At 35.3% G+C, this 14,667-nt stretch overlaps 1 protein-coding gene across 1 annotated transcript in view; it reads right to left on the reverse strand.

Moving 5' to 3' along the window:
- The window catches only part of PDZD8 (PDZ domain containing 8), an 89,442-nt gene that overhangs the window by 37,303 nt on the left and 37,472 nt on the right, over positions 1–14,667 (reverse strand). Inside the window, exon 3 of the mRNA XM_046026995.1 lies at positions 243–345. Coding sequence (XP_045882951.1) covers positions 243–345 — 103 coding nt within the window. The remainder of the gene's footprint in view (positions 1–242; positions 346–14,667) is intronic.

Consider the following 14,667-nt stretch of genomic DNA (forward strand, 5'->3'; position numbering starts at 1 on the left):
AAATAACTTTAAAGTTCTAGAAGGAAAATTAAGAAAAGGTTTCTAATGCAAGCAAGTGATCTGAACACCACAGTTTTATGAGATTCATTTTATCACTATTGTGCTGCATTAAGACAAATAAGAGCTGTTCACAATTGTTTGTACATGAACAAAAATAACTATAAATATAGAAACATTATTAAAGGTATGTTTATAGAACACAAAACTTTAGAAAGATGTAAAACTATGCAAATCTACTGTACCGTCTTAATAGAACTCCTTTGTTTTTCTTCCCAAACACCACTGCTCAACTCGAGTGTACAATGAATATTTGCTTCTCTGTCATAGGATCCAAAAATGAGTAACCTGCAGTATAAAAATAAAACAAGGAGACGATTACACCGGTTATACACAGTAAAATTATTCTGATTATAATACCAAGAAATAATAAACTACTCCATTACTCTTTATAATTTTGGAAACAGAAAAAAAATTATGTCAAACACTTAGTACACCCTCTAGTGGAAAAATGAAGTAAAGCCAAAATTAGGTGAAATTCCAGGACAAACCTGTTTCTTCCCAGCGAAATCAAGCAGAAAGTAGTATGTATTCATGAGGTAAACAAACTGACCAGACATCTATACATAGTAGCAAAAGTTATGAGACGGTTGAATTTAAAAAATTAGTTGCAGAGTGATACACATAGTACCATACCACCCCTATAAAAACTACACACACGGGGCACCTGGGTGGCTCAGTGGGTTAAAGCCTTTGCCTTCAGCACAGGTCACGATCCCAGGGTCCTGGGATCAAGCCCCACATCAGGCTTTCTGCTCAGCGGGGAGCCTGCTTCTCCCTCTCTCTCTGCCTGCCTCTCTGCCTACTGTGATCTCTGTCTGTCAAATAAATGGATAAAATCTTAAAAAAAAAAAACAAAACTACACACACTTAAGATAGTACAATATAGTTACTTATGAACATACCCACACACTTCTCCAACTAATAGTGTGCTGTTAGGCAAATTAACTTCTCAAAACCCATCCCTTTCTCTGAAAAATCCAGGGCAAAAATAATACCACTTAGAGCTGTTGTGAGGACAAAAGAAGGCAAATGCATACAAGGCATTTAGTACAGCACCTAGCAGACACTAAGTGTTCTACAAGTGTTTGCTATTTCTATTATCTTGAAAACAACTGTCAAGGAATACCTGCATCACCTAATTTTACTGTTTAATATTCAGAACTAAAAAGGAAATCTCAGGCCCAATCTTGAGATAATGTAAGCAGTTTTATTATTGAAGGAAAAAAATATGTCTAGCTTCCGTATTACCTGTCTTCTAAATCAGAACATAAGTCTACCAATGGATTTCAGGAGTAAGTTTGAGAATAATTTTAGCGTTAATCAACATTTTGACTACTACTCTGTTATTTTATGTCCACACAAAGATCATGGTAGAAGTGAGATTAAAAAAAAAAAGAGGGGTGCCTGGTGGCTCAGTGGGTTAAGGCCTCTGCCTTTGGCTCAAGTCATGATCCCAGAGTCCTGGGATTGAGCCCTGCATCGGGCTCTCTGCTCGGCGGTGAGTCTGCTTCCTCCTCTCTCTCGGCCTACTTGTGATCTCTGTCTGTCAAATAAATAAATAAAATCTTAAAAAAAAAAAAGGTAAATAAAACATATTAGAGTAATATGAGAAAACCGTGTCCTAAGGTTGGAGACTGCTAGCAAATCATGCCCATACTTCACAAACTGGCTTCATCAACTAAAAACCTGAATAAACTCATGGCAAAACGAAGACAAAAACAACTCTAAATTTAGATAGTTTTTAATCTTAAAAGTAAATTTAAACTTAGTGCTTAACAGACTACTGCCAAAAAGTTAAGAAGATTCATAATTATAAAATGCTGTTTGGAAAAACGAGAATTTTCATTCATCAAAGCTCTGCTGCCACCATCTGTTCAAAAGAGTAAACTACCTACAAGCCTTTACTACCATGCACAGAAGGGTAATTCCCAAAATACATTAATCTTCAGGATTTAGGAATGAGAAAGCATATTTATCAGAATCCTTCCCTGAAACCGTAACACTTCTGTCATACTTTTATAACACCGTTTTAATGTTTTTTTTTTTTTAAAAGAATAACACAAAACTTAACAATGATTAACTCAAAATGAGTCACAGATCTAAATATAAGAGAACCTTTGTGATCTTGACTTAGGCAATGGTTCAAGACAGGAAAGCAAACGTACAAGTACCAAAGGGGGAAAAAAATAAATGGGACTACAAGAAAATTAAAATTTTTGTGCTTCAAAGGACATCATCGAGTAAGTGAAAAGACAATTCACAGAATGGGAAAAAATATATGCGAGTTAGGTATCTCATAAGCATCTATTATAACTCAATTTAAAATTGGACATTTCTCCATAGAAGATACGCAAATAGCCAATAAGCACATGAAAATAGGCTCAACATCATTAATCATCAGGGAAATGAAAATCAAAACCACAATGAGATGCCGCTTCACACTCAGTAGATGGCTAATCAAACAAGGAGACAAGTACTGGAGAGGATGTAGAGAAACAAATACTTGTACTTTGCTAGAGGGAAGTAAAATGGTGCAGCCACTTTGAAAAAATAGTTTGGCAGTTCCTTAAAAAAGTTAATATATGATGCAGCACATCCATTCCTGGTATATAACCAAGAGAAACGGAAGTGTACATTCATGCAAAACTTAACATCCATGTTCACAGCAGCATTATTCTTAATAGCCAAAATGTGAAAAACCCGTAAGTCCATCATCTGATGAAGAGGTAAATAAAATGAGGCATACACACACGATGGGATACTATTGAGCAATAAGAAGAAATGAATTAATGATACATTCTACAATATGAATGAACCTCAAAATCATACTAAGTGAAAGACACCAGTCACAAAAGACCACATACTGTATGAATCCACATTTATATGAAAGGTTTGGAGTAAGCAAATTTATACAGACAGAAAGTAGATTAATGGTTCTCATGGCTGGGGAAGAAAACTGGGGGAATAGGGATTGACTGCTAATGGGTATGGGGTTTCTTTGGAGGGACAAAAATGTTCTAAAATTAGATTGTGATGATGGTTGTACAACCCTGTGAATGTACTAAAACAAAATGAATTGTACACTTTACATAGATGAATTGTATGGTATGTGAATTTACCTCAGTAAAGCTGATTAAAAAATAATGCATGATACCATGACAATCAACAGTAATGATTATTAGGGTACACTAAAACTTTTAAACACTTTAACGTTTGTTACAAAAAGATATGATAATTAATACTTGGTTTATCATAACTATGAATCAATATATTGTGACAAGATTCATATTTCAGTAAAACATAACTGTGATTTTTATCTGGCATTAAAAGGGTACCCTGAAACAAAATAAATTCCAAATGAAAATCATTTAAAATATTGAAACACTACATATATATTTAACATTTAATAGTTATTCTAAACAGTGAAATTTTAAAGTTGTCCTCATAAACCTGACCCCAGACACATAAAGCTTTAATTTTGCATTGCTAACAACTAGTTGGTCCAGCTGTTAAAAGCATTTCCCAAAACACCTCAAGATTGGATCTTAGGGTTCATGTTGCTTAAGATAACTTTATTTCTCCTTTTTAATAACGAAGGTATTTTGCTTGATTGTCCAGAATTTGGTTTTACCATTGAAATAGATGTTGCTTTTATTAATTCCGATTTTAGTTCAATTTATGACTCTATGTCAGAGTATCCCCACAACATTCCCATCTTCTCTTTACATTTCTTCCATTAAAGCACTTATTACAAAGAATTGTAGCCTATAGTGAACATTCAAATACTAGAAAAAGTCAGCAAACATTATTAGTACTCCAACAAAGTAACTTTAGTTTCTCTCAGAAAAGTTAACAACGCAACACAGGAGCATGTGTCATACTGCCAATTTAAGGATTTATTTTGCTTAGAAAATTTATTTCTTGATAAAAAAAAGCGTCATTTACTAGGGTTTGTATAACGTGTACTATATATGTAAATTTATTAATATTTATTTTGTTTGCAAGAATGACTCCCAATTAGCAGACAGGGCAAAAGCTATACCCAAGGGGCGCCTGGGTGGCTCAGTGGGTTAAGCTCTGCCTTTGGCTCAGGTCATGATCTCAGGGTCCTGGGATCGAGCCCCGCATCGGGCTTTCTGCTCAGTGGGGAGCCTGTTTCCCCCTCTCTGTCTGCCTCTCAGCCTACTTGTGATCTCTGTAAATAAATAAATAAAATTAAAACAAACAAACAAACAAAAAAACCTATACCCAAGACTGACTGCTCAAGCCATGACTGCTCCCCTCTATAAACTTCATGTCTGGTCCTCAGGACATACTTCCTCTGTCAGTGTTTCCTGTGCTTCCTTTTGATGTGTAATCAGTGGATTCCTTCACCCAATAATGGCTATGTTGAATGTTAAACTTTAATTCTCACAGAAGAATTATAACATTTCCCCCCACTTTCTTGACTTCTTGACTGGTAACTCTTGAGATTTAGAAAAACATGTAGATTTCTGAAGAAATGCCAGGAAGAATTTCCTACCGGAAACACAAGTACCAGCTAGTTAGGTGCATTTAGAAAGCATTTGCTTTAGGTTAGGCAGAACCTTTAAAAGAAGAATCAATTTTCATCTTACATCCCTATGCCACTTACAATTCAATCCTGAGTTAAACAAAGGCTTTACATTCAGATTATATAAACACCAGAAATACACAGTTACAATCACTGGCTAATACATATTTTGAGTCAAATGAACACTCAATATATGCTGAATAAGCAAGAAACAGTACTGAATTTTTTTACTATACTACTCTGAAAGGGGGAAGAGTACATACTGCTGAACAAAATGACAAAGGAAATTGCCTTTAGATCCCTGTCTCCTGAAAGAGATATTATTAGTTCTATGAAAGTTCTTTCCAAGTTCAAAAGGTTAACTTTTTTAAAGGCAAAAGTATATTGGAACCTCATGTTAAACATAAACACAAACACCACCTATCAAGAAAGAGACAGAATTTATATGACTCAAGACCAAACCACTGAAAAAAGGAAATTAATTCTCATTGTGCCCTTCTATAAGAATCTCAATTTACACCAGAAAGGAAAAATAAAAATTCTTCTTCTTTTTTTTAATGATTAATTTGAAGGGAGTCTTGCACCTGTAGGGAGTCAAATATCAACTCACTGGCTGTGAGAAGAATCAAACGTAACTGACCTCTTCCTATACATGCTTAGGGCCTATACTACCCTCTCCCTTCCCTCGAAACCATCCTAACTCAGAACTCAACTCTCTTGTCTATGATAGAGACCAAACCTAATGACCAGTCCTTGTCTTTTTCCTGCTTTGCTTCTTTTCTTCTTCTTTTAAAAGATTTATTTTGAGAGAGAGAGAGAAAAAGAGAGAGAGAAAGCACACATGCAAGTGGGAGGGTGGGCAGAGGGAGAGAGAGAGAATCCAAAGCAGACTCCACACTGAGCGCAGAGCCCAACTTGGGGCTTGATCTCATGACCCCAAGACCATGACCTCAGCTGAAAACAAGAGCCAGAAGCTCAACTGACTAAGCCACCCTGCACCTCTCTTCTGATTTGCTTCTGAAACCCCAAGTTTACAGAACACTTGTACAGGGAACTCTAGCCATATCCTACTACTAAAGATACATAAAATCACATTTATCACCCTCTGAAAAATACCTCTATTTCTCCCACTAGTCCTGAAAGGCAGTAGCTGTGTCTTGGTTTTTGTAACTTCCAATACCTAGAAAAATAATCAATACTTGATGACCAAATCAAAGTCAATTTTACCATAATTTTATTCAACTCAAATCTTTAACGGTTTGTCATTTGCCTCCCCCACCTATACCCATCCACATATTCAGCCACTCAGGAAACCCTGTCCTAGTTATTCTGTTTGTCCATTTCTTTCTATCCCTACTGATCCATATCAGTTTTTTTAAGATTTTATTTTATTTATGTGACAGAGAGAGACACAGTGAGAGAGGGAACACAAGCAGGGGGAGTGGGAAAGGGAGAAGCAGGCTCCCCACTGAACAGGGAGCCTGATGCAGGGCTTGATCCAAGGACCCTGGGATCATGACCTGAGCCAAAGGCAGATGCTTAACAACTGAGCCACCCGGTTGCCCCCTGATCTATCTTTTAAGCGCTTACCTCTTCACCTTTACCCTGTAACACCTCTTAATTAGGCTCTGGGGCTTTAACCTTTCTCTCTGTCCAATCTACCTTATAAATAGCAAACTTCTTAAAATAAGTGGTTCTTAATGTCACCTTCAGATACCTTTGGTAACTTCCCCTCTGATTAAAGGATAACTACCTTGGACGTCTTCTGCTAGCAAATTTGGCCCTGATTTTTCACATACACATCTAAATTTCACTCAGACAGGTCCCTGAAAATACAAATTTTCACTTTTGCCCTACTGGCTTTTTTCCCAATCACCTACATGATTTTATGTTTTTGTTTTAAACTTTTATTTAAATTCTAGTTATTTAACGTATAGTATAATACTGGTTTCAGGAGAATTTAGTGATTCACCCAGTGCTCATCGTTAACAAGTACTCTCTTTAATGCCCATCACCCATGTACATCCCTCACCTTCCTCCCTCCAACAACCCTCAGTTGTTCTCTATAGTTATGAGTTATGGGTTGCTTCCCTCTTTTTCCCCTTTCAAATGTTCATCTGTTTTGTTTCTTAAATTTCACATGAGGGAAATCACATGGTATTTGTCTTTCTCTGACATATTTTGCTTAGCAGAATATACTCTAGCTCCATCTATGTCAATGTAAATGGCAAGATTTCAGTTCTTTTTGATGGCTAAGTAATACTGCTATATATTTAACACATTTTCCTTTTCCATTCATTAGGTGATGGATATTTGGCCTCTCTCCATAGTCAATAACTGTTGTTGTCTGTGTTGTTAATTTTAGCCATTCTGACAGGTGTGAGGTTGTAGCTCATTGTGGTTTTGATTTGTATTTCTCTGATGATGGGTGATGCTGAGCACCTTTTCATGTGTCTGTTAGCTATCTGGATGTTTTCTTTTAAAAAATGTCTATTCATGTCTTCTGCCCATTTCCTAATTGGACTATTTTTGTTTCTTGGGTTTTGAGTTTGATATATTCTTTTTTTTTTTTGAGTTTGATATATTCTTTATAGATTTTGGATATTATCCCTTATCAGGTCATTTGTAAATATCTTCTCCCATTTCACAGGCTGCCTTTTAGTTGACTGTTTCCTTTGATGTGCAGAAGCTTTTTATCTTGGTGAAGTCCCAATAGTTCATTTTTTTTTTTTAAAGATTTTATTTATTTATTTGACAGAGAGAGATCACAAGTAGGTAGAGAGGCAGGCAGAGAGAGTGAGAGGGAAGCAGGCTCCCTGCCGAGCAGAGAGCCCAATGCGGTACTTGATCCCAGGACTCTGAGATCATGACCTGAGCCGAAGGCAGCGGCTTAAACCACTGAGCCACCCAGGCGCCCCTCCAATAGTTCATTTTTGCTTTTGTTTCTCTTGCCTCCAGAGATGTGTCTTGTAAGAATATGTTACGGGCAAGGTTGAAAGGTTCTTGCCTGTGTTCTCCTCAAGGATTCTGATGGATTCCTGTCTCACATTTAGGTCTTTTACCACTTTGAATTTAATTTTGTGTATGGAATAAGAAAATGGTCTAGTTTCGTTCTTCTGCATGTTGCTGTCCAGTTTTCCCGACATCATTTGTTGAAGAGACTGTCTTTTTTCCATTGGCTATTCTTTCCTGCTTTGTGAAGATTAGTTGACCATATAGTTGTGGGTTCATTTCTGGGTTTTCTGTTCTGTTCCACTGATCTATGCATCTGGTTTTTGCCAGTACCAAAATGCTTGATGACTATAGCCTTGTTATATAGCTAGCTTGAAGTCTAGAATTGTGATGCCTCCAGTCTGCTTTTCTTTTTCAGGACTGCTTTGGCTATTCAGGGTCTTTTGTGGTTCCAAACAAATTTTAGGATTGTTTGTTCTAGCTCTGTGAAAATGCTGGTGGTATTTTGATATGGGTCGCATTAAATGTGTAGACTGCTTTGGGTAGTGTAGCCATTTTAACCGTTTGTTCTTCCAATCCATCAGCATGTTTTCCCATTTTTTTGTGTCTTCTTCAATTTCTTTCAGAAGTGTTTTATAGTTTTCAGAGTACACATCTTTTACCTCTTTGGTTAGGTTTTTGCCTAGGTTTCTCATTGTTTTTGGTTGCAATTGTAAATGGGATCGATTCTTTGATTTCTTTTTCTGCTGCTTCATTACTGGTGTATAAAAATGCAACAGAAGGCGAACCATAAGAGACTATGGACTCTGAAAAACAACCTGAGGGTTTTGAAGGGTCAGGGGTGGGAGGTTGGGGGAACAGGTGGTGGGTGATGGGGAGGGCACGTTTTGCATGGAGCACTGGGTGTTGTGCAAAAAGAATGAATACTGTTACGCTGAAAAAAAAAATAAAAATGCAACAGATTTGCATATATTGATTTTATATCCTGTGACTCTGATGAATTCATGTATTAGTTATAGCATTTTTTTTTTTTTGGTGTAATCTTTTGGATTTTCTACATAGAGCATCATGTCATCTGCGAATTGTTAAAGTCTGACTCTTCCTTGCAGATTTGGATGCCTTTTCTTTTGTTATTGTTGTTGTCTGACTGCTGATGCTAAAGACTTCTAGTGCTATGTTAAATAATAATGGAATCACATACACTATCTTATTGGCTTTTTTTTTCTAAAATCTACCTTCCTTCTGCCTATCTTGAGATATACCTCATATCCAGGAGGTTTTCCACAGCAGCTTCAACTCCAAAGTATTTTTTCCTTGCCCTAAATTTCTACAATATTTATTCTCTCAGTCTCATTTCAAACCAGACAGCCTTGTATAGCTGGCTTTTTTATACACATCTGGTTTTGTCTGTCAGCCCCAACTACATTCTAGGTTTTAGAGTACAGGCACTGGACTTCCCACTTCGCTGCATTCACCACACTCTTTACACAAAGTGACGGCAGTGACAGAACAACTGGGAGCAGTGGTGGCAGTAACAGCTACCGGGGGGCAGCTCTAAGAGCATCCACGTTTATTATCTCACTGAATTTTTACAATTACTGTATGTGATAGGTACTATTATTACCCTAATTTACAGATTTTAAAATTGAGGCACAGAGAGGTTGGGTAATTTACCCAAGATCACACGGCTAGTGAATGAAGGTCTGGGTTACATAAATTGAGATGAATGAATTCAAGAATATTTGACAGAAAAAGAGGGGGGAAAAGGCAGTTATCTTTTGGTTACTATCATCAATCCTATCTACAAATAAAAAACCCTAGAAGTACTGCTTGACAGTTATGGCACAATGGTATAAAGAGAGGGAAAATTAAAAGATATAACATTCTTCTGAATTCTATGTTCTGGCCACAATTCATTTTATAGTTCACTTTACTCTTGTTATAGGTATCATATATAAGTAAATAGCATACTAACATCACATTTAAAAATTTTTGGAATTTGGCATTTTAAAACACAGCTTTGGTTCTATGTCAGCTAATTACTATTTAATTTTCTTAAATTCATTTACAATTCAGAAATCAGAGGAATTAAACAGTTGTTTTGCTATATAAAATGGCAGTGGATATATGCAATTGCAAAATAAACAATACTTTTTTCCAACACAGTAACCTTAGGGAAGAGGAGATAGGGGACGAAAAGAGAAACCAAGGACAGATGAATTCCAAATTTGCAATCTTCTGAAAAATCTGCTTCTAGTCAAAAGTAACCTAATTATAGGGAGGGTTATTTAACTATAGCCTGGAGAAATGTATAGAAACTAAGAAAATAACCACCCCCCCCCCCACGAGGAACTGCAGCAGCTAATAAATACAGGTGTTAGTCTCAAGATCTCTATAGGGATTCAGATCATCTGTAGGGTTATATCAAATTCAGAGTTACAGACCTTTATTGTTATAGATGTATATAGCTTTAAAACCTGAAGGGATAATATTCAACAACAATTCCAAGTAATTCCTCCCATTTTTCAACATCATTCATACAAATTTAAATGTCTCATATTTGAGCTAATTTCCGTGAAGGAAAGATTTTGGCCTTCATCTAAACGATACTTCATTATTAGCTCACAAGATCTTTCCCAAGTAACATTTAAAAAATAATGACCTGCCCTCAAATAGGTAAAAAATTCCCAAAATTTATATATTTCTAACATAAAATGAAAAATTTTAGGACTAGATTTTTCCTTGATAATATATTTTTTAAAGGATATAAAGATAACAGAATGTGGGATTTTGGAGTCAGAAAAACCTAGGTTCAAATTCTAGATACGGCAGGTTGGGCAAGTAATAGATAGCAGTTCATCATCTATAAAATAGATATAATAATACTAATTTTGTAAAGATATTCTGAGAGCTGGAAATAATTAATGTAAAGTGCCTACTACTTATTATATATTGCAGATAATAAATGCTATTAATAACAATGTAAGTATTTGCAGAATCATGCTCCCAAAAATCTTCAAGTTTTGCTAGATGTTTGCCCTTTTTAAAAAAGATAAAATATCAAACACTAAAGTAAATACAGATAATATTACAATACCCATTTATCAACTACTCAGGGAGAAAAAAAGGTTAAGATTTAGCCTTCTTTATTTCAGGAAAAAAAAAATTTTTTTTAAAGTTACCACTAGAGAAAAAAGTTACCAAGTGAATGCAATCAAACATTACTATAACCTAAATGAAGGATTCACAAACCAATGCAAGGTAGAAATTGTAACTTCTAAACCAGCTTGTCCTGTAAATGAATTTCAAAATCCATAATGTTAACAGGCTTCTCCACATTTTGGTATATAATATGGACATTTGGTATATATATAGACATATAATATGGACATAGGTATATAATATGGACATATTAAAGGATTAATTCCTTCTTCAAACTGTAACCTTGAAGCTGTCTCCCTGAATACAGACATATCTCCTTTTATTGTGCTTCACTTTATTATGTTTCAGAGATATTGAAGATACTTTTTACAAATTGAAGGTCTGTGTCGAGTGTAAATTCTAAAAATATTTGATTTACAAAACAGGAAGAACAGAAAGAAGGGACAGAGGAGCAAAAAACCAAATTGAACCAAACAAATAAGACAAAAAATAAATGGCAAAATGACAGACCTAAATATAACTTAATCATCACATTAAATGTAAATGAACTAAACACTCCTATGAAAAGGCAGAGATTGTTAGACTACACATAAAAACAGTTTATGGGGCGCCTGGGTGGCTCAGTGGGTTAAAGCCTCTGCCTTCGGCTCAGGTCGTGATCCCAAGGTCCCAGGATTGAGCCCTGCATCGGGCTCTCTGCTTAGCAGGAAACATGCTTCCTCCTCTCTCTCTCTCTGCCTGCCTCTCTGCCTACTTGTGATCTCTGTCAAATAAATAAATAAAATCTTAAAAAAAAGAAGAACCGTTTATATCTAAACATAAAAACACAAAAAGACTGAAAGTAAAAACTTGTAGAAAAAAAATAGAAACCATACAAATAATAAACAATAAACAAAAAATAAACAATAAACATAAGAAAACTATAGCAGCTTTACCAATTTAAACAAAATAAATATTAACACAAGAAATATTATGAAACAAAAAAGGACCCTTTGTAAAGGCAAAAGGATCAGTATATCAAGAACAATTATGCACCTAATAACAAAACTACAAAAAAGAGATAAATTCATAGTAATGCTTGAAGATTCAAATACACTGTCATTCAGTAATAGACAGAACCAGACTAAAAGAATCAGTAAAGATGAAGAAGATCTGAATGACTTGTAAAGGCAGTCCTTGCTTTGAGTTACAACATATGAGAACTCTGTCCCTGCTTTGCATTGTTCAGATATGCAGGGTTTTGGTTAACATAGTTCCATGTGGAGTAAGGACTGTCTATATATGTTTTTGTATAGTTTTGGAAGTATGTTAATGCCCCACATATTAAAGTAAGAATCAATAAGGATGGAAAGGCAGGGGTAGGAGGGTGGCACACTGAAACCAAACAGAAAAAAATAAACCCAGCTATATTTCAAATGAATAACATAACACACTAAAGGGGAGAATTACTCTCATTCATGACTATAGTACTTGACCATATATCCTTAATCTTGGGTAGAGTTAGCGAGAACTGAGAATAAATCCTGAATTTTTTTCATAAGTATCTTTTCTCTACTTATACAGACAAAGCAATTCTGGAACTATTTGAGAGGTATTATGGGATTAAGCAAATGAGTAAACTGGTGATGTTACTGGGAGTCAGGGTTCAAGGGACAAAAATATGAAAGGAGCAAGAAACAACCCTATGAGAATGAACTGTAATTGGAAATATTGGGTCAATTCATGATTTCTAAAATATGTATGTGTTATATATATCATATACCTGTAAGTGTCTACACATGTATGTATTTGCTACCTGTCCACTAACAGGGCCTATGATTATATATGAGTAGAAATAAATACAGCCAACACCCAGACCTTGATTTTTGGTAATATTTTCTATTAAAGGGAACTAAGGCTTTTTGGAAAAAAATAGCTGATTCTAAGACTGTGACAGAGAAGATACAAAATGATACTAGAACAGCTGTTATACCACAAAGTGGTAAAGCCCTTTAAAAAAAATTTAAAAAAGAGAAAAAAGACAAGTTTATGTCAGATGCAGCATTAAGGAGCCAGTTTGAAGAAGCTCTTAGAGGCCAAATTTAGGAAAACTTAGGCATCAAAATAGTTAAGGAGAGTAAAGGAAAAAAAAAAAAAAAAAAGGAATCCATGCATCCACGCTGGTAACAGGTAATTGGGAAATAAGGGAAGACTCCTGGTAATAGAATAGAACGTCAGCTTCTGTGGTTTTATGTCTTCGTGTTAACATCTGAAAAATTTTTAAATGATGTATTTTTGGAACCCAGTAAAACAAAATACTTAAAAGAAATTACTGACAAAACACAGACTTTAGAACAGTTCGACTCAGTGAAGAACTGACCTTAATTAGAATCTCCTATCTCTAATTAGGACAGGCTATCCTAAATATACTGCTTTGGAGTAGAATTCTCAAACAATAAAATTTCATAGGCTTTGCCTTTATCAACTACAATCTTAGTTTGTTTAATATGTAACTGGTTGATAAAATAAACCAAAGAAAAGAAAACGTATCTATTACATCAATGTTTTTAACATAAAGATGTATATGACAAATTCCATCTAGAATTTAGTGCCAGAATTTCTTTTCCCCTGAAGAATATGTACAGTATAACAGAAAATAAGAGCTAAGTAACCCATCAAGTTTCCTTTGCTGCCAGAAAATTGGTCTTTTCTTCTCTATATGGTTATTTTTTATGTAATTTATCTTCTATTTAACTGTACATGGGCATATATTTTCTCTGCAAAATACCTCAAATCTTCTAAGATTTATAATTTATAATTTATAAGATAAATTATAAATCTAAAAATAATCTTAAAATGTGATTATAGCACAGATGTGAAATAATTTTAGTCTTCTAATAGCAGTGCTATGAATACAGCAACTGAGTTCATCTATGGTTAAAAAAATCAGTTTTAGTTCATGCAAAAAAATCCAGAATGACTGTTTTTAAAAAATTTAACAAACTGTTAAAACCAATTTTTACAAGGAAATTTCTGTTATTGCTGCCAAGATTGTAACTGGGAAATTCAAAACTATATTTCAGATAATCAGAAAATAACTTTCCTTTACACTGTGAGACCCTTCTAAAGTAATAAAATTCAAATTCCAGGGGGCACCTAAGTGGGTCCGTCAGTTAAGTGTCTACTTTCAGCTCGGGTCATGATCTCAGGGTCCTGGGATCAAGTCCTGCGTCAGGATTCCCGCTCAGCAGGGAGTTTGCTTCTCCCTCTCCCTCTGCCAACTTGTGCTTTCTCTCAAATAAACAAAATCTTGAAAAAAAATTCCAGTTCTCACAACCAAATACGCAAAGAAAAATATACTTTTGTTTAAAGATTTGTTTTCTTCTTCATAAATACTATGATTATATTAAGGCATAATAATAGAGACCCCAGTAGTCTGGGCTCCTGGGTGGCCCAGTCAGATGAGCATGTCATTCTTGATTTTGGCTCAGGTCATGACCTCAGGGTTGTGGGATCAAGCCCTGCGTTGCTCTCCTCGCTCAGCAGAGTCTACCTGTCCCTCTCCCTCTATTCCTATTCCCCCTGTAGCTTGTGCAATCTTTCTCAAAGTAATAAATAAATAAAAATCTTTAAAAAAAGAGGCGACCCTATCGAAGGCTTGATATGCAGCAGGCACTGAGGGGTTAGGTACCTATCTCTGATCACAATCACCAACAAGGCAGCAAGCATCCTTGCTTATTCTAGAGATGCACTTGTCTAAGGACATACAGCAATAAGAGCACATGGCTAGGATATGAACACAGCACTTTCCAACTCAAATGCCAGTATTATTTCCACTTCATTATTTCCATAACTTCAGTATTTTCTTGGATACTTCTGATTCGTTTCCTCATTGGCAAAATGCATTTTAAAGTCTTAGAACAGGTAAATTTGATAAAAATCTTCAGGCAGACTCTAAATAT

This window comes from Meles meles, chromosome 13 (genome assembly GCF_922984935.1).
Source record: "Meles meles chromosome 13, mMelMel3.1 paternal haplotype, whole genome shotgun sequence".
NCBI classification, from domain to species: domain Eukaryota; kingdom Metazoa; phylum Chordata; class Mammalia; order Carnivora; family Mustelidae; genus Meles; species Meles meles.